This window comes from Malus sylvestris, chromosome 17 (genome assembly GCF_916048215.2).
Source record: "Malus sylvestris chromosome 17, drMalSylv7.2, whole genome shotgun sequence".
NCBI classification, from domain to species: Eukaryota; Viridiplantae; Streptophyta; class Magnoliopsida; order Rosales; family Rosaceae; genus Malus; species Malus sylvestris.
In genome coordinates, this window is record NC_062276.1 from 3,945,649 (window position 1) to 3,965,761 (window position 20,113).

At 37.0% G+C, this 20,113-nt stretch overlaps 2 protein-coding genes and 1 long non-coding RNA gene across 3 annotated transcripts; 2 read left to right on the top strand and 1 right to left on the bottom strand.

Annotated features, from left to right (window-relative positions):
* Positions 1–3,754: 3,754 nt before the first annotated feature.
* On the bottom strand, positions 3,755–5,439 carry LOC126612042 (uncharacterized). The gene is made up of 2 exons (XR_007618949.1): positions 5,319–5,439; positions 3,755–3,974 (listed from the first exon to the last, which is right to left on the bottom strand). It is a non-coding gene; the product is annotated as an uncharacterized LOC126612042 (long non-coding RNA).
* A 4,134-nt stretch (positions 5,440–9,573) lies between these two features.
* LOC126612033 (cystathionine gamma-synthase 1, chloroplastic-like) lies at positions 9,574–13,301 on the top strand. Its single transcript, XM_050280329.1, has 11 exons — positions 9,574–10,094; positions 10,249–10,352; positions 10,578–10,651; positions 10,758–10,926; positions 11,055–11,114; positions 11,213–11,416; positions 11,513–11,599; positions 11,809–11,916; positions 12,077–12,172; positions 12,252–12,370; positions 12,913–13,301. Exons 1-11 carry the CDS (start codon positions 9,668–9,670, stop codon positions 13,034–13,036), a joined length of 1,572 nt encoding a protein of 523 aa, XP_050136286.1. The 5' UTR covers positions 9,574–9,667; the 3' UTR covers positions 13,037–13,301.
* A 2,699-nt stretch (positions 13,302–16,000) lies between these two features.
* LOC126612037 (SPX domain-containing protein 4-like) lies at positions 16,001–18,471 on the top strand. Its single transcript, XM_050280335.1, has 3 exons — positions 16,001–16,493; positions 17,492–17,657; positions 17,784–18,471. Exons 1-3 carry the CDS (start codon positions 16,167–16,169, stop codon positions 18,263–18,265), a joined length of 975 nt encoding a protein of 324 aa, XP_050136292.1. The 5' UTR covers positions 16,001–16,166; the 3' UTR covers positions 18,266–18,471.
* The last annotated feature ends 1,642 nt before the right edge of the window (positions 18,472–20,113 follow it).

Genomic DNA, 20,113 nt, shown 5'->3' on the forward strand with positions numbered 1-20,113 from the left:
TACAAGAATCATACCCAATTAAATTTCACCAAATACGCATTCAGACATTATAAAAATACTTCCAAATGAGCCCTATTAAGCATGCATATGGCTGTTTAATTTGGTTTAATTTACTAGTAGTCCCTCACGTTCATGCTTTGTGTAACTTGTTTAAGGTCTACATAACTTCTGTTTGCAGTTGCTCATTCTCATAACCTTTTTCGGCTTCTTAGTTTAGGTTTTCTTAAAGGTAATTTTTGTTTCTTAAGTTGTATATTGTTTTGTTTGTTAAAAGGGTTTTGGTTTTATGTCACGCATGACTAGTTGTAAGTTTTTTTTTTTTTGTTTTTGCTTATTCTAATCAGGGACGGTGGCCCTCAAAGAGTATAGGACTCTCTGCCTTCGGGACACTGCATCTCACATCATTTCACTCAGAAGAACTAATATTGCCTAATTCTCTATTTTATTTGAAAGAAAGATTCTACTCATTTTCATTTTAATTACTTTCTTTTTCTATTCTCTGTTTTTTTTGGTCGACCCTTTTTCTATTCTCTATACATGAAACCATTTGGTGTGTTCAACTTGGTAGCTTTCTTAATATCTACAGCGACAATTTCCTTTTCAGTAGTACAGTACTTTGCTGAAGGCTGTATATCGAAAAATAGTCTGGCGTAGTATAGTAATTAAGCTGTAGATATGATATCGTTATTGTCAACTATGACCTAGATCGATTGATATAGAATGTGATGTTTGTAAGTATCTTTTCAAAGGTTAATTTATCTTCCACTTTAACATAAACCTCTATATTACTCATCAAATGACAACTTTTGATCCTAAACAAAATATGGCACTTCGAAAGTCATTTTGATCAACTAACTTAATGATCAAAGCTGTGTAATAGATAAATATAGCATATTATGAACTTAAAATGAACAATGTAGGACTAGACTAACTAGTGTTTGTCACTATAATAAGTATTGATAAATTGGTTAAAATAATAATGTAATCTTAATTGTTGAGCTGATCAAAATAAAATATATATCGAAAAATATTGAAGACATAAAGATTAATAGATGACGATGTACCGATAAGATATCGACAACATTATATTAAAACAGACCATTTTAACAATTTGAAAATTGATTACTGTATATAGTTCCAAACAGAAATTGAAAATCGAAATATGGTCCATATTTTGGGTTGGGTTTAATATTTGGTCTGCAAGCTTAAAAATCCGAGAAAATAAATTGGACATATTGGCTAATCAAATGGATGATTGATTGATACAACTTCAACGTGTCCAGTTCTGAACACAGAAATTTTATGCTATCGTTGGTCACACAAATACTAATTGCTAGCAATAACAATGTATATTGCTAATTGCGTTCAAAGTGATCCAGTGAGTAAAGACCAGACACAAACAGAATTTATATGGAGAAAAAGCTAGGGTTTGCTTCATTTAACAGCAAATTTAATTTTCAAGTACATTTTCACCAACATAGGAGAGAAACTCAGACCATGCATTTAACATTGGACATGACAGACAATATATGCAAAATCCTTTTCCTTTACACCCCATAATTTAACCCCCCCAGTTCTCTTTTCTCTGTGTTGTCGGTGGAATTTCACAGATGCGCCACACACCCCCCCCAAAAAAAAAAAACCACCCAGTTGTGCCAACGACCTCTCTAAAGTTGTGGAATACATACTAACAGTCTTGGGGGTGTGAGGAAACTAATCCAATTGCCAATTATACCACCTTCAAGCCTCCACCACCCAGTCGTGCCAACGACCTCTCTAAAGTTGTGGAATACATGCTAACAGTCTTGGTTTTGTGAGAAAATTCAGAAAAAGAAGAAATGAGTACGTATATATGTTGTATTTATTGATCACATTATAAATGACCAGAACGAGTTCGGTCATATGTCAGAGACCACGTATGGAGGGTGGAGCAATGGTGAATTTTAGCCACAATTTATATGTCAGAGACGACGTATCCTCCAACGTTAAATATATATTTCAGCATTCTTCTTATCTTTTTTTTTTTCAGATTTTTTGGACATGAACATTTATTTCAGTGTATAATAATAATAATAATGCAACTTCATCCTCCCAATTTAATCGCCTCGACTGCGACCAACCTTGCGCATTCAATGAGCTCCTATCGCATTTTTTCAGCATGTGGTTTGCATCAACTTGTATAAAGTGGAAAATGAATTATTTAGTTTCACTTAGTTATGCAACACTTCACCACTGCAGCTCTATCACTTTGTACTGCTCTTTCTGCTTCCAAACTTCACACCAGTTCAATGTAATAAATGAAAAGGATCTTTACAATGAATGCCTTAATTCATCTGTTTAAGATCAAATTCAAGTTAACTGAAATCGACTTCTATTTTCCACCCGTGCTTATATCGTTGAGGTATGTGGATATCATAATGCATCAGCTACACACGAGTATGTAGGACGTATGCTATAGCTTTCATATTGTCGATGCATGTGACGTATCAACATCTCATGGTCATAGGCGTCATGCTACTATAATGCTAGCATAATTGATAATTCTCTTTGAAACCTAGCTCTACAATTAAATGTGTGTCGCAATGCTCTCTAGCAATACATATAGGGTTTCTATTGGGGTCTAGTATTGAACTGAATTGCATAATTCACTAGATTTATTATATGTTAATTTCCAAATTTTGTCCAAATTGAAATCGATATCTGATTTTGAGCGGGGGATAGTTGTGAACACATTCTAGATCGAGGCATGTGTGTATTAGATTACATTAATGGTGCACAATTAGTTTAGTGTGTTTACGAACGACATTGCAAGCTTTTGTACTATTGATGCATGTGAGATTCTAACGGTCCACTGTCATACACTCATATATAGATGACTGATGCTAGCATATACAATTATGTGTGAGACTTATCTTTACACTAAAATGTGTGTCATAATGCCCTAAACCCTACACGTAGTGTGAATTTGAAATATCATCTTCCCTTGCATCAAATTTGAGTGGGAACTTTGATAAATGATGAAGGGTCCACAGTGTAAGGTACTGAAAAGTCACTGCACTTGAATATAAAGTGGGCTGCAGAAAAAAATAACTATGTTACAAGAATGGGGTGACACCAATTATTATTCTACTCATCAAAAGCATTGAGATCATCATCATACATACATACTATAGAATACATCTTGCAAATCATTTCTCAAGCATATTTGGGGTCTCACAAGGAGAAGTCACAGATTTCTGTGGCCATGATCAAATTTTCGGTTTTGAAGTTTGGTAAAATGATAAGGGGGTCCATCATCTTTAAATGAGTTCCCCAATCAAGAAGGATGCAATGACCTTCTTACAGATGTCCAAACTTCAAAGACTTACTTAACCAACTATTCAACTTTGCAGTCAGACTTTCTCGGCTCTTTTTAACTAGAGATGTATGAGAAGTAAAAAGAAATTGGTGGATAGCACACCCTATCATTTTCTAAATACTCTTCTTTTGTCAAGACTCATCTCAGTTTTCTAAATACTCTTCTTCTGTCAATACCCATCGGTAAGATGGGAGACAAAAGTTGCAGGAATGCAGCGATGAAGTGATGAAACAATACAGGGGTTTAAGGTAATGCCGCAAAGGGTTGCCCAACAGCCCAAACTTTCCAACCACTGCCAGTATTGCATTCCTTGCAAAATTAAAACTAACAAAGAGAAAACAAAGAGAAAGAAAATACAAAGCTAGAGAGGGAGCGACGATATTGACAAGTTTAAGATAAAACAATTTCCGTTTCTTATTCATCACAAACAATCGAGTCCAACAACATAGCTGCAAGTAATAGCTTAATTCTAAATACACAGGGTAAGAACTGTAATAATTGACACTGCAGTTATCCACAACTCAAGCACACTTCTCGTCAACGATTTGGTTTCTTCACAATGAGAATGAGGTGCTCAGATTCCTGAATTCAGCGCCCTAAAGTCTTCGTAAGAAACCTGCGTAGACAAACCGATATTAATACCAAGAAACAGGATCAGATGCAAGCACCGCAGAAACCTTATAAACAAAAGCTTCTTGGGAACAAAATCTAGGTCAGTGTTGAAAACTCAGTTTTGTAGATTAACTTATTTAACTTTCGGGGAGGATTCATTGGTTTCATTCCAAAATATAAGTTCCACATTCAAACAACAAAATGGGACTATGATCGTCCCTTTTCCTTCATCTTAACCTGTTCTCAATGTGATTGCAGAGGCTAACTAAGCCAAATATTACTTAAGCATGTGAGGGCATTACTGGCAACAGAAACATTAAAAGTTTAAGCAGCAAAGCGGATCCCAAACGTCTATCTTTGCTCATTCAAATTAGGCAACCAATAATTCTGATGGTCATGGTGCCTAGGTAATAGAGCAACAATCAAACATAATGCAAGTTGGCACCATTGAGGAACTACTACAAAATACCAGCTACTGAGTACTAATTTAGATTGCGAGTGGCAACTAAATCGAAACATGAACATTTCTAGTGTTCTAGTGAGCTTAACGGATTTCATAAATAAGAATTACCAATGTGTGGGCATTTATGGCAGCAGAAACATTACAAGCTTAAGCTGCAAAGTGAATCCCAAAGTCTATTTTTGCACACTGAGACTAGGCAACCAATAATTTGATGGTCACGGAGCCTTGCTCCGGTGCAATATCAAAACTAATGCTGGTTCACAAGACTGACATGACGAACCACAAACCGCTGACTTAGATTGCTAGTGGCAACTACATCTACGCCACTGCTCTATGACTGAGCTCCGAGCGTGTGATCTTCTTCTCTAGCAAAGGGATCGAATATTCATTCATTAACAAGATTTATTGAACAATGTATGGGTTTTTACTGGCAGCAGAACACTTGAAATTTAAGCTGCAAAGCGGCTCCCAACGTCGATTTTTGCACATTGAAATTAGGCACCCAACAATTCCATATGGTCATGGAGCCTAGGTAATAGTGCAACAATCAAACCTAATAACAATTTACCATCGAGTTAAACTGGATTGGGGAACCAACAGAAACAACAGTCCAGTAGCAAAATTAAAATTCCCCAAAAACCAACCAAATCAACTTTCAATTTTCTGATCCATACATTGAAAATCTTCTTAAAATTAAAACTACAGCAGTATTCATTCATTTGATTGACATTTGAACCACAAATTAGGGCTAGAAATGCAATATGATTAAGAATTTTGGAATTTTTGCTTCACATTAGAATTTTGGGGCCACAAACAAATTAAAACCAAACAATAATTCTGTAAATTCAACAAAGATTGAAACTTTATAGATTGATAATACGATACCTTTGCAATCTGAATTTGGGAAGTAGTCCCAAACCCTAATTTGAGCCGCCAACGGATCAGAGGACTGAGAGGGGAGAGGACCGTTGGGTTATTTATACAGGTTTCTGAAATTAGGGCGTTGGCTGGGGAAGCTGCTTTATCCAACGGCTGGAGGGAGAAGCCGCGTAATCGTATGGTTAGTATTGAATTTCGTCGTAGGGAAAATATCGCGGGCCAACTGCTAGGAAATGGGCCTTTTACTAAGTGTGTAGCTCATAATTTTGGGCTAGGAAATGGGCTTCAATTTGAATTGGGAATGTAGCCCATTTTGAAATGGGCCTTTTCCTAAGTGGGTAACTCACGGTTGTGCCTCTCTCGACTTTTCTTTATATCTCTCTTACGTGGCCAGGGGCGGAGCCACCAAGGGACTAGGGTAGTCCCCGGCCCATCCTAACTTCATCTGAGGTGTGAACCCCATGGAAGAAGATGAAGCAAACGACGTCGTTAGGCTGTTTTGATTTTAAATCTTTTTGGCTGTCTAATGAAACAATAAGTTTGGCATGAGAGTTTTAAAAGAGATGTGCAATTTTAAATGGAAAAAGCAACCCCACTTCTGGTTCGATTCTCTCACCTAACAGTAATATATACACTATAATTTTCTAAAGCAACCCACCTTCTTTATTTGCAGACCTCTCCCCCTTTTCCTTCTTTTTCTACTTCTTTGTATTTTTTTTTAGCCTTCCACAACCTACCTCTTACTTGGTTGTCTGGGTTTTTACATTTTTCTTCTTCTTAGTATTGAATTTAAGAGAATTTTTTTTCAGTTTTGTGAGGATTACACAAATTGCATATGTCAACATGTTATGAATTCAACCTTTTACACACACTCATATATATATATATATATATATATACATATTTGTGAAATGCCCCTCCTCATTCAGAATTCTGGCTCCGCCACTGAACGTGGCTTTACATTTCTTGTTCATGTTATTTGGGAGGAAATAACTTCTATGTTGCAAGCGCAATGCACTATCTTGAGTGTCTTGGTCTCTATCTTCAGTCACCTGATCGATTATTTGAGGGCTTCATCAGTCTTAAGAGTCTTAAGCTCAAGCAGCATGATATTTGAGGGTTAAGGAGGGCGATTTTCTATGTTACCTACAAGCCCCGAGTGTCGTTGCACAATGATCTTTGGATTCGATCGATTCAACGTGTTCAAATTGGTGATCGATAGCCATTGGATTTGATCCAACAACTTAAAAAAATGTCGACACTCAATGCTTGTAGATACCAGAGAAAAATCGTAAGAATAGTAGAGATTTTAATCTACGAAGATAGAGATTCAAGTTTAAGTACAAAAGAGTAAATACATTGCTTAAACAATTAATCTTATCCACATCTGCTTCACCATTATGGAACTGGATCCCCTCTGGACCCAAAGGAACTGAGCCTAAGGATCAAATGATTCGGACTATTGAAATTTGATCGAATGGCTACAATTATTATAACTTTTAGAGTGACTTCCTGTTTGTAGCTGTTGGATCAAATTTCAATAGCTCGGATCATTTGATTCTTGAGCTCAATTCCTTTGGGTCTAGAGGGATCCGATTCCCACCATTATAATACTTGATTTGCTTAATTAATTTTATATATTAAATGAACATGTAGACGATAATGCATGCAGCATGCAGACATATATTATTGTGTGAATTTTAAGGCATCATTTTGGTCATATTTCATTTCTTTAAATGTTCATATCTAAGAATTGATCTCTTCTACTCATTTACTATTCGTGTGCCTTGGAAACTGTGAGACCTTCCAACAAAAATAATAAGCTCTATATGGTCTATCTAGGTAAGAGACAAACCAAATCACCGTGGGATAATATTTGTTGGAAATGAATTCTAGACTTGTATTCCATACGATACATTCTAAGTTCGATTATTAACACTATGTGAATTGCATAATAGTAGTTATAGAATGCCGAAATATCTTTACGAGTCTTCACAACCATTGAAAAAAGCAGATTGTTGTCCAATAAAATCACTAGCTTATCCTTTTTTAGAAGAAAAAAAAAATGAGAGACAAACCGACCATCTAGCGTTGGCTAAAAGATAAGATTCCTTTGTCTACCCATATGAGTGTTCTTAACTTGCCAAAATGGTTTACAAGAAGCGAGGTTTTAGGCTCATAGCTTCAGAGATGAAGAATGTTTATCTTTGCATTCTAGTTTAATGTTGAATGGAAAAATTAAAATGATAAACTATGTTCGGTACTATTTCTTTGACGATCAGATATATTCTTTACAAAAATACAATAGAGTAGATACAAATATATTTTGACAATAATTTGTTGTCACAACCGTACCTTGTTGATTTCATTTTCTGTAGGAGTAAGTTTAACTTAGGTCCCAAGTTCTTTTTGGCAATAGCACAAATAATAGAGGGGATAATATAGAGTACAACAATAACGAAGCCTTATCCTATTAATTAAGGTCAATTATATGAATCCTACAACGTTACTACACTCAGTTTTACGTCAAATCTTCTGTTAACTTCAAGTACTCTATATATTTTCTTAAAGTTTCTTTACAAGTCTTTATCTGCCCCTTTTACGGTGAATCTTTGTCTCATAGTCGTATCTTCTAATCAAAATATCTATAGAATATATGTGACAAACAAAAGGACAAAAAATCTAGTCACACACAGAATAGGTGTTTGTGTGGCTCTTACTGTTGCTTTCCACTACCTTTTCTTGTTTGGATTCTTTCTAGCCCCATTTGCTACCCAGCATGTTAGTGTGTCTAGTGTTAAAGTTGAACGAATACCAGCTAGGATTTGATGACATCTTTCTATTAGGATTGATAGACACCCATGTGCCCAGGCGGCTCTCAAGTTTCACCATTGATATAGAAGAGTTCGTATGTACATGAACGACTGAGAGTTGCACACCAGTATGTGAATGATTTCGCCGCTGATAAAATTAATTACTTTTTTTTTTCTTTGATCAATAGCAGAATCAATGATTAAGAACCACATACAATTGTGCCGCTAGCAAAAACCATGACCAAAAGTCACACATGCACACGTATTTAAACAATTATACCGTCATTGAACATACAATGAAGAAGAGAATTGTTATAAACAAAGACTCGAGAGGTTCAGTTGGGACAGTTGATTTGAACAGCTATCCAACATTTTTAATTAAAAGATCAAATGGGATCATAAGTCATAGCCTCCGGCGTCCGATGGAGAGACGTTGCCAATTTTCTACTTGTAAATTATATTTCCCATGAAAATAGGAAGCAGAATGCATGGGATGGTTGAATAGGAGCAGACATATTTGACAATTTCAACCCTCGATTGATTTTCTTGTTGGTTTTGTTACTCGTTACTTGCAATATGGAAAATTTTTATGCGACATATTTGCACCTAATATCTAATATTATCTTCACTTATCTACGATATCTCTATAGATTCTCTGTCACTTTATATTTTGACACAATATTTTATAATATTGATACAAAAATTAACGTTACAATGTGAGTGACATAGAGTCTATGAAAAGTTTGACTTTGAGAAAGTCTCCTTAACATTTCTCCTGCAAAGTGTTGCTAAAGGATAGTGCTATTTACACTTTTTTTTACCTCTCGCACATATTTGTTAATTTTTTGCCATAGATCTTCTTCAGTTCATTCGATCCGACGATCGAGAATTGAGAAGGGTGCTTGAAAAGTAAAAATTAGTTTGTGAAGAGCACTAGTCGTTACTAAATTGTGTGGCTAATAATATATTAGTGATTGTGGGGGACAGATAATCAAACTTAGAATCTCATATGCAAAAGTAAATGCTCTTAATAACTTCAACTATAATGTAAAATTATCACAAATTTTCTTCCATATATTATAGTAGAACCTCGACAATCAATATCCAATAAAATTAACAATTTCCTTTTTTTTTCTAAAATAATACATTATAAAAAATTCATATATGTCTCACGTAATATAGAAATTTGTAATTTCCTAACACTGAGTGCTTTTGCTTGGTTAAATATTCATAAAGATGAATAATGTAGTACATCGAACAATGTAAAATATATCTTGCAAAAAAATAAGTAGATTCTAATTCACGTGATTAAGAACGTTTATTTATACTAAAATAGTTGGTAAAAATACATGTTGCTAGTCGGATTCCACGTCGGCATCAACCCAACTGTACCAAGTCGGTAAATAAAACCAAAAAAATTCTTGTACGGAAAAGAAAGGCGCGTATTAAAGCGGTCAACACATTACTCACTCTCCTCCATTTCTTCCCAACCTCCTTTCCTGGCAAATCCCAAATCCCAGAAGCTCGATCCATCACTCACTCATGGCCGTCTGCACGTATCCTCCTAGGGTTTTCTCTTCCTCCCAACCCGGCGCCCGCCCCAGGCTTTCGGGTCGGGTCGACCCCACAGCGTCGGTTTACCGACTCTCCTCTCCCATCCTCAGATTTCCCCCCAACTTCGTCCGCCAGCTCAGCACCAAGGCCCGGAGGAACTGCAGCAACATCGGCGTCGCCCAGATCGTCGCCGCCTCTTGGTCGAACAACACCCCCAACTCTGGCGTGCCGGCGGCGCCGTCGGCTACTGCCGTCGATGCCGCCGCCACTTCCGCCATTCCCGTCGATCCGGCCCAGATTTCGGGCGGCGACGAGGTGGCGGTGTTTGGAAATGGTGTACAGTTGGGGGAGGCCTTGCCTGATTTGAAGGAGGCCTCGTTCTTGAGCTCCGATGGGAGCCTCGCGATTCATGCTGGTAACTTAATTACAATTTGTGGGTTTTTTTTCAATTATAATTTGCTTGGACTATTGGCTTATTGTTCCAATTAAGAAGCTCATATCTTGATAATTATGCGGTGATTAGCGTGTGAGTAAAAATTTGGGTTTTTTTTTGTTTTGGTTTTGTGAAGGTGAAAGATTGGGACGCGGCATAGTAACTGATGCAATTACAACCCCAGTGGTTAATACTTCTGCCTACTTCTTTAAGAAAACGGCTGACCTCATTGATTTCAAGGTATGCAATCATGCATTTCATATATATACATGTATATATACATATATTGTATTAAACTTTCTTACGATTCACTGCATATTTTGGGTGTTAACTTTTTCTGTAATAGCTGCAAAAGTTTGAAACTTTAAGAGAGAAGACCAAAAAGAATTGTGTTTTATGTATTGGGTAGCTGGTGTTTGATGTTCTGTGATGGTTTTGGCTTATTGTTCTTTTACCCTGTTGCAGGAGAAACGCGCAACAAGCTTTGAATACGGGCGGTATGGAAATCCAACGACAGTGGTTGTTGAGGAGAAGATCAGGTTTGCATTTTCTTTCATTCTCTTTTGTATTTAAAGCCTGCCTTTTGTGTTTGGAATCTATACGTTGAATGCTTATTGAGGCCATGTTGTTGTGGTGATGATACAGTGCACTTGAGGGAGCGGAATCTACAATGATATTGGCGTCTGGAATGTGTGCTAGCACTGTCATGTTGATGGCATTGGTTCCAGCTGGTGGGCATATTGTGACCACCACGGACTGCTATAGGAAGACTAGAATTTTCATTGAGACCATTCTTCCAAAAATGGGGATCACGGTAAAATATCCTGTTCTCAATTTTTTGGAATGATTAGTAATCTATTGTAACAGGATATAGGTGTTACTTTTCAAATTTCAGGTGAGGCTTTGATAGTGTTATACTTATATTTATCACTCTCTATGCAGGCCACAATCATTGACCCTGCTGATATGGGAGCCCTGGAAACTGCATTGGAAGAGCACAAAGTCAGTAAGAAAAAAGTCTTTAGCTTGCTTTTTTGAAGTTCACTATAACTCAAACAAATATTGTGACCCTGATTGTTTGTGAATTTACTTTGGTGCAGGTGTCTCTTTTCTTCACAGAGTCTCCTACTAATCCATTCCTCAGGTGTGTTGACATTAAGCTGGTTTCAGAGCTTTGTCACAAAAAAGGGGCATTGGTCTGTATAGATGGCACTTTTGCCACACCTCTCAACCAGAAAGCCCTTGCCCTTGGGGCAGATCTTGTTGTGCATTCTGCAACGAAATATATTGGTGGCCACAATGATGTAAGTCAGCACATGTCGAACCTAATCATTTGGAGTGTGAATACTCAGGTTGTCAATTATTGTAAATACTAAGCAAGTATCAATATCTTATTTCAGGTCCTTGCTGGCTGCATTAGCGGTTCTATGAAATTGGTTTCAGAAATTCGTATTTTGCATCACATTTTGGGTGGTGCTCTCAACCCGGTGAGTCATGTTTGTGGGTTATATATGTTTCTCGTCTCTTATTATTGTCGACTGTCATTTTGAGTAGATTGGTGATGTTAAGTTGTACGCCCATGAAGAATGTAGAACAAATGATTCCAAGCCCACTTATTACTTTTAATGATTTAAGTCTGACATGAATTTTAAGCTTACATGATAATAATATTTGTTTTTTTTTTCTTCATCAACAGAATGCTGCATACCTGATCATTCGAGGCATGAAGACCTTGCATCTTCGTGTACAGCAACAGAATTCAACAGCATTGAGGATGGCCAAAATTTTAGAGGCGCATCCTAAGGTATGTGTTTTGTAAGCTTAAGTAGCATTAAATAATGGGAGGCTAACTAATTAGGCCACTGGCGTGTGATTATTGTTGGAAAGATTATAGTACAAAATTTTATGTTGGCATTCACCGCTTTGTATTTGAAAACTGATGTTATTGAAAATGTTATTGGCAGGTGGCGCATGTCTATTATCCTGGCTTGCCTAGTCATCCTGAACATCAGCTTGCCAAGAGGCAGATGACTGGTTTCGGTGGTGTTGTCAGTTTTGAGGTGAACATTCTCGGCGCTGTCCCTTGTTGGTTTGCTGTTATTATGTACATTTGGTTAATAATATTAGTTGATTATGCAGATTGATGGAGACTTGACGAGAACCATTAATTTCGTGGATGCACTGAAAATCCCATATATTGCCCCATCCTTTGGTGGCTGTGAGAGCATTGTGGATCAGCCAGCCATAATGTCTTACTGGTATTCCCTCTAATTCTTTATCTTCTAATTCCTTATCATATGGTGGCTGAATAAATTTGACGCTGTTACGCTATGTGTTTGAGTATGATAAATTGGGTAGATCTGTGATCTTGACATATCACCATATCGAGTCACTCCAGGTAATGTGTGTAGATCCCTAGTTTCAGGGTTTTAGTCTAAAGTTAATTTCGTAACCACGCTAGATGGAAGTGCATTAATTGGTTAAAAATATGTTTCTGGTAAAAGAAAAATTGTTATTACCAAAAAATATTGTTACTATGGAAACATGATGTAGCCTGGATAGATGTCTACATGTTGTATTCGTGTAGCAACATTTAAAGCATGTTATGCGAAGCTTAACCAACTAATGTAGCCGAAATTATTTAAGTTGAACTGTTGAAGTTTACGGTAATGGATGTTTAGTTGAGCAACTGTTTGGTCCTTTATACATTGATATTGCTTGATTTATATAGGCGGGCTGTAGTGACGGTTAAAGGCCAATGATTTCTTCTGATTGCGGTGTTTTGATGCTCTTGAAACAGGGATCTCAGCCAGTCAGATAGGATCAAGTACGGGATCAAGGATAACTTGGTCCGTTTCAGCTTCGGAGTCGAAGACTTTGAAGATCTCAAGGCTGACATACTGCAGGCCCTGGAGACCATATAGAGCGTGGCCCGCCTAATATGCTGTTTTCTGTTTTATTTCTCTTTTCCATTGTCGTTGGTGCCTGAATTGATTTTGATCACCAAATGCTCTGTTCGGGTCCAGTCGTTGGGTCGTTGTCGACTCCATCCGGACCCTAAACTTTGTCTGGTTTTCTTTTGCAACTGCCTTTTCCAATACCTTATCATTCCAATATGACTAATGCTGGCTTTGTTTTTTCGTGTTTGGATGATTTGAAGTTGAATGAGAATTTTAGAATTGTTCGAAATGTTTTTCGACGAATGTGAAGTTATAAACCATGGTTGATTTTCTATTGTGACCCTCACGACACGAGTAAACAAGATATAAGCAAGAGTCAAGGATGACACTTTCAAGTGCTAATAGCAATTTCCAATTGAAATGAGGTATACATTGGTTTGAAAAAAAGCATGTATCGAAGAAATGCTTGATTACATTGATACTGAATTAATTTTTACAACTAAGAGAATACAGTGTATATACTATAGCCATCATGACTAGCTTGCAATTTAAGCTAATTAACTAACTAATTCGATAATAGCTATAACAACGCAGCCACATTCTCAACTGTCTAACTAACTATTGTTGAGCTGAAATGATATATTCAACATCCCCCTCAATCTCAACTGGGTTTCCCAGTTTGAGATTGAATGAATGCTTGAGAAATGCAGAACAATGAAATCCTTCTTGTCCATGTACTCCTAGCCCTGCTCCCATAATCAATTAATCCTCTGTTCTTGGTGTTTAAGGGTGTCTTCATGCATCTGCATTATCAATTTCATACTCATCAATCAACTTCCCAAAGAATTTCAGCCTCTCAAATTGATTTCTACACCGCTGTAGCTACTGTTTTCTTTGCGATAAGGTTTCCAATATTTCACAATCAACATTCCTAGAAGACCTTCAATTTTCACAGATTCCACTGTATTTTCAGACATTTTGATTACTCTAACCAAATTCTTCTTTGTTCACAATCGAGAATGATCAAACAACAAGCTTTACAATCACAGAAATCAAGAAACAAACCCATCTTCGGCAATCGGCATTCAATGAAGAAAGGGAACAAGAACTGCATTCAAGCAATTGGCCTTAATGGAGTTGCACACAATAACAACAAACAAAACTTTTCAAGAACGTTACTCCGGCTATCGGCCTTTAAGGAGTAACACACAATATCTGAGACAGAACTTTTCACTCCAACTATCGGCCTTATAGAGGAAACAAATTGCATTCAGCACACTCTTGGCAATCGACCTTTTTTGAGTGCACAAATCTCAAACAACCAAGAACTAATCACGCAATAGAAAGGAATGGATATCGGCCTTTGTCTTCCTTCAACAATCTTGCAGAAAATGGCTATCGGCCTTAACAGATAAACTTGCATACAAGAAACCCTATCGAGGAAACAAATTTTTTTTTTTTTACTGCGGCATTTAAGCAAACATATAGAGTGCAAAATTTAGTAACAAAACCTTAGACTCGAGCTCGTGATCGGAAAACCCCATCGGAGAACCTCCACCAAACCACCATGAGCGGAAGATGATGGCCACCAAGGAACGCACATGGCAATCTTTGTTATAGCAGATTCACAACAACTAAAGAACAAGATCAAGAACCAAAACTTCTTCGGCAATCAGCTGAGACAACCCATCAAACACAAACAGAGCAACAACACACTACGCGCGGAAGAACAAAGACGGAAAAATCACCAAGGATCGACCTCCGGCGATGATACCATATTTAACAGAAATGCAGAAAAACACAGAAATGCAGAAAGATCATGTATCGAAGAGAGCGAAAGTGATTGATTACATTGATATTGAATTAATTTTTACAACTATGAGAATACAGTTTATATAGCCATCATGACTAGCTTGCAGCCTAAGCTATTTAACTAACTAATTCGATAACAGCTATAACAACACAGCCACATTATCAACTATCTAACTAACTATTGTTGAGCTGGAATGATATATTCAACATAGAAGAGAATTTTTAGTATACTCTAGTGTGTTCTATACGCTAGATTTTTAGTGTACTTTATAGGACGGTGAAAGGCCAACAATATTTTAGGGCACAAAATGTTGGGCGATCACACCACGTGTAAAAATTGAGTGCGGCGAAGATGAGAATGTTTTGCTGGATGTGTAGGCACACGTGAAGTGAAAAGATTAAGAGTGAGGATATATGAGGTAAAGTAGAAGTGTCAGCAATTGAAGATAAAAAATGTCGTACCCAGTGCACAAGGCTCCCGCTTTACGCAGGGTCTGGGAGAGGTGAATGTCAGCAATTGAAGATAGATGAGAAAAAATCAGGTAAGATGGTTTGGAGATGGAGACTCGTGGCAAAAGAGGTAGAAGAAGACCTAGGAAGATTGGGAAAGAGACTTGAAGAAAAGATATAAAGTACTTTGAACTAATAGAAGACACGACACAAAATTTAATTGTTGCAAATTCGGATACCCAAGGTGCACTGGAGCATGCTAGAATTTTTGAGATATGATTTGGAAGCTCCCAAAGTTGTCATAAGTTAGAGAATTGTGTCAAATTATCAGAAAGACGGACCAAAGATCCACTTTTATAAACATCGATATTGTCTTGTCAATTACCACTGCACAGTACGTGTGATTTTATAACAAAAGACCTCGTGTTGGTTGGAGCCTTCATTCAAAGTTGTTATGGTGACGGATTTATCAAATCGAATGTTGAAACATTCTTTGCAGATTGTGGAGGATAAGAATATGCGGCAGAGGAGTATCCAAAATTATCAGTGCAAACAAATAGTTTGATTGGATTTTCCAAACAAAATCTAACATAAAAAACAATCAGATTAAAACACATGGAGAATATTCTGATACGAAGAAAATGCCAACCCAAATACTTGGGAAAAAGAAGAACAATCCAAATCCATAGCAACAAGAAATGCACTTAGAAAACCGCCGGCCACCTTTCCTTCTCACTTTCCAAATATTCGTACCACTCGGAGAAATATTCTCAGATTATCTAAATTAAAAATTGCTCTCTCTTAATATAAATTAAGTCAAATGTTGAATCATTTGATTCAGAAACAGCAAAATCCCGTGAGAATATAATCCACCAGTGTTTGTTGAAAAGCGATGAAATTCGGGAAGGAGTTCAGGACCCACCTGGAAGAGACACTCCCGGAGTGGAGGGACAAGTTCCTTTGCTACAAGCTATTGAAGAAGCTCCTCAAGGGCTTGCCCGCCACCGCAGCCACTATCGCCGCGGTGGATTCCCTCCCTCGCCACCTCGAGTTTCAGCTGGCATATGCGTATCCGGCTGCTGGTGATGGAGGTGGCGGTGGCGGGTTCCATCCTTTAGCGGGACTCCAATATTGGTTCGTTGCGATTTTGAATGAGGAGCTGTATAAGTTAAACGATTTCTATATGGATAAGGAGGAGGATTTCGTTATACGATTCCAGGTTCTTATGGTTGACCTTTTTCTTCTTATTTTCTTGAATTTGCATGTGTATATACATATACATACATACACACATATATATATATATATATATATGCGCTTTAATTTTGATGGGTAGTCCATGGATTTGGCTTTCATGTTATGGATGCTACAAAAATTCAATCCTTCGCTTTTTGTTAAAGGATCGGATTGGATAACTCACTATATTTACATATTTAGTATGTGGTATAAAGAAATGGAAATTTTGTCTGAATTGAAGGTAGGATTTGGAGGGAGAAGTTTCCTTTATGACGGGAATTTGGAATATGCATCCATTTCTTCTTTCAAGAGACTTTGTATCTAGTGAGTTATCCAATTTAATCTTAGACACTAAACGAGAGCTTAGGATCTTAAGATGACTGATAGGTACAAGTAGGAGGAGAAGGATGGCATCTGTAAACAAGTGCATTTTAGCTAAAACAAAAATGAGAAATTCATGTCCGAGGGACACCGGAAAGTGAAACTATTGAAGTTAGGAGGTGAACTGTTAGTTAATTCGGGCCGTCTTGTGAATGTGAAGATGGTTATGAGTGAAACTACAGAGATACGAGACATGCCATTGTTATCTGTATTCGTTTTTAGGCCAAGGATTTTTGAATATTTTGTGAAAAGGTATAGATAATGCAGGAAAACAAAGGAAGTTTTAACTATTTCATCATGATCAGGTCCAGTTTCGAGTCTCAACTAGTTGAATTTTTCTTTTGATCATTAAAGTCGAGTACTAAGATATCTCTCATGGATCAACGAACAAAGTGTAAATCGAAGTCTGTATTTTGTGGTGCTTGTTTCACTTTCTTTTTCCTGGTTCTCTGCTTATGTTGGTTGAAAATTGTAGAGTTTTTTGGTGCACTAGTTAAGTGTCTGGTAGGAAAATCATTATGATGTGATATTTTGAATGCGAAGGCTACAAGTACCAACTATCGTTTCTCTTTTCTCATCTGCAAACGGCAATAATGACAGGAGCTGAAGGGAAGAATCGAGATCGTCAGGGAAAGGAGCAGCAGGGGTGGAGTTTTTACATCAGAGACCGAGTTCAGCAAAGAAGTGATGGACATCCGTAAGGACTTTGTCACCATTCACGGGGAGATGGTGCTTCTCAAAAGTTATAGCTCGTTGAATTTTACGGGTACAGCAGCCACTTTTCACCTTCCATATTTAACCTGTATTGTACAACTGTTAGCATCAGTGAATTTCTTCATTCTATATCTGCGTTATCTATTGCTAAAATCAGCTGTGTCTTATGTCTCAACAGGGCTTGTCAAAATTCTAAAGAAGTACGATAAACGAACTGGAGGAGTATTGCGTTTATGTTTCACGCAACTAGCTCACCAGCCTTTCTTTACAACAGAACTTCTGACGAGGCTAGTCAGTGAATGCGAGGCAAATCTCGAGCTTCTCTTCCCATTGGAAGCAGAAGTCATTGAAGGTACACCAACCACACAAGATGAAACCACCCCAGACAGAAGTCATTCAAACCTACAATCGAATCATTCGGCAAATATTGCATCTGAGACACCTTCAAACATGGAGGCAAACATGGATATATATCGTGGAACCGTTGCTGCAATGAAGGCCATTCAAGGCCTTCAAAAACCAAGCTCCACTTCCGGTCCATGGTCGCTTTCAAATCACTTTAGAAGCCAGGACGAGGAGAGCACTGGTGCTGTCACTGAAAACTCTACTTCAAACTCTGTAGCGAGCTGGCAAAGCGAAGATGAGGATGACCAGTTATAGCAGCGCTTATCCTGTCGGTTTCTGCAGTACGTCCTCCGTGCGTCGTTGCAGACAATCCTTGTCCTTTCTAAATAGCATTTGCTTGAAATTTATAATGTTGTACTAAATTCTGCTCTTCTTTGTTATCTTCCTTTTTGGTCGATGAGTAGCGATTTTGGCACACCTTATTATATATAAAAAGAAAAGAAGTGCGTAAATTATTTTTATTTATTTTTGCCGTTTTGTAGCATAGCACAGTAAAAATGACAGTTTTTTTTAAAGGAAAACTAATGAAAAGGGCTTGAAAACTTTGAGTTTTAATGATAAGGACAAAATAAAGGGTAAAGTGAATAGTACCAGGATTGACTTTTTAGTGTAAAAATGTGGTTTTTCGTTAAAGTGAACAGTACCGGTTACTTTTCGTTAAAGTTCCCTTTTTTTAATACCCTACTAAAAGATGAGCACACACTCTATGTGTGTGAATAATTTCATTTTTTTTATTTTTTTATTAAGGAGTGTGATTTTGTCAAAAGGTATAAAATTAAAGCTTCTTCAACAACCCCCCTCTTTCCACGTTCTCCTCAAGCGTAACCGCTTCAGTTCATTCAAACTATCCAAAAAACATCATCATTTCACTTACTTGTATAAAAAATGATGGTGAGACAATTTCTCTTAATAAGTGCTTATTTTTTTATCTTATGTAAATATTGTGTATCAGAAGTGAGGGTAAAATAGGGAAAATAGGGATATAATTGTTATTTTCTCAAAAGATACAAAATTACTATTTTGCCCTTCTTATGTAAATATTGTGTATCAAAAGTGAGGGCAAAATAGGAAAAAATGGCAAAAAGCTCAAACGATACAAAATTATTATTTTGCCCTCCTTATGTCAATATTGTGTATAAAAAATGAGGGGCAAAATAGAAAAAAAAATTGGAAAAAAGTTGACAATGAGGGTTCTCTTAATAATATAGATATAGATAACTCCAACAACAATTAGACTAGAAAATTTTCAATGTCACACGATCCGTATACCAAGTGTTATAATACTGGTTGAAATTTTTTTTTTCAAGTATCCAAACACTTGTATTATAGGGAGTTTTAATGAAACACTCTCGGTATTGTTCACTTCTAACGAAAAACTACATTTTTACCTTTCCCTGGTACCATTCACTACACTTTCATTTGTCCTTTTTCATTAAAACTAAAGTTATTTTTTTTACTTTTCGTTAGTTTTCCTTATAATACTTGGCGTACCAGACCGTGTTTCTAACATATTAAAAAATCTCTCCTATTAGAGGAGTCTCGTCCCTCATAGTTATCAAGTGACAAAAGAATGTCTTCATAGTTATCAGGTGACTGAGGGATGCCTGATCACCTATCATTAAGTTTGATCAAAATTTGCGACGCATCCCTTAATATCAAATTCAATTGTTTGATTAAAATTTGGTTATCTGGTGAACAAGAAAATATTTATGCCACTAGAGAGCAGAGAGTAAACCAACTACTAAGGAGACAAATTTGAAAGGGTAAATCATCAAAATGGTCCCTGAGATTTGCATAACTTGTCACTTTGGTCCCTAAGATTCCAAATCAATAAAAGTGGTCCCTGAGATTGTCCACCATCCATCATTTTGGTCATTCCGTTAAAAACTCTGTTAAGTGTCTCGGAGCTCTTGGCCGGAAGTTTGAGCAATTTTCAAAGCTTCGTAACTCAATCGATTCTTAACCAAATTCGACCCATAATATATCAAAATGAAGATAGGAAAGTGTAGAATAAGATTATACCTATTTCGAAGCCCAATGGTTGCCGGAGATGGCCGAAAAATAGCCTCAAAGTTGACTGGTCCGATAGAAAACTGGAAAACT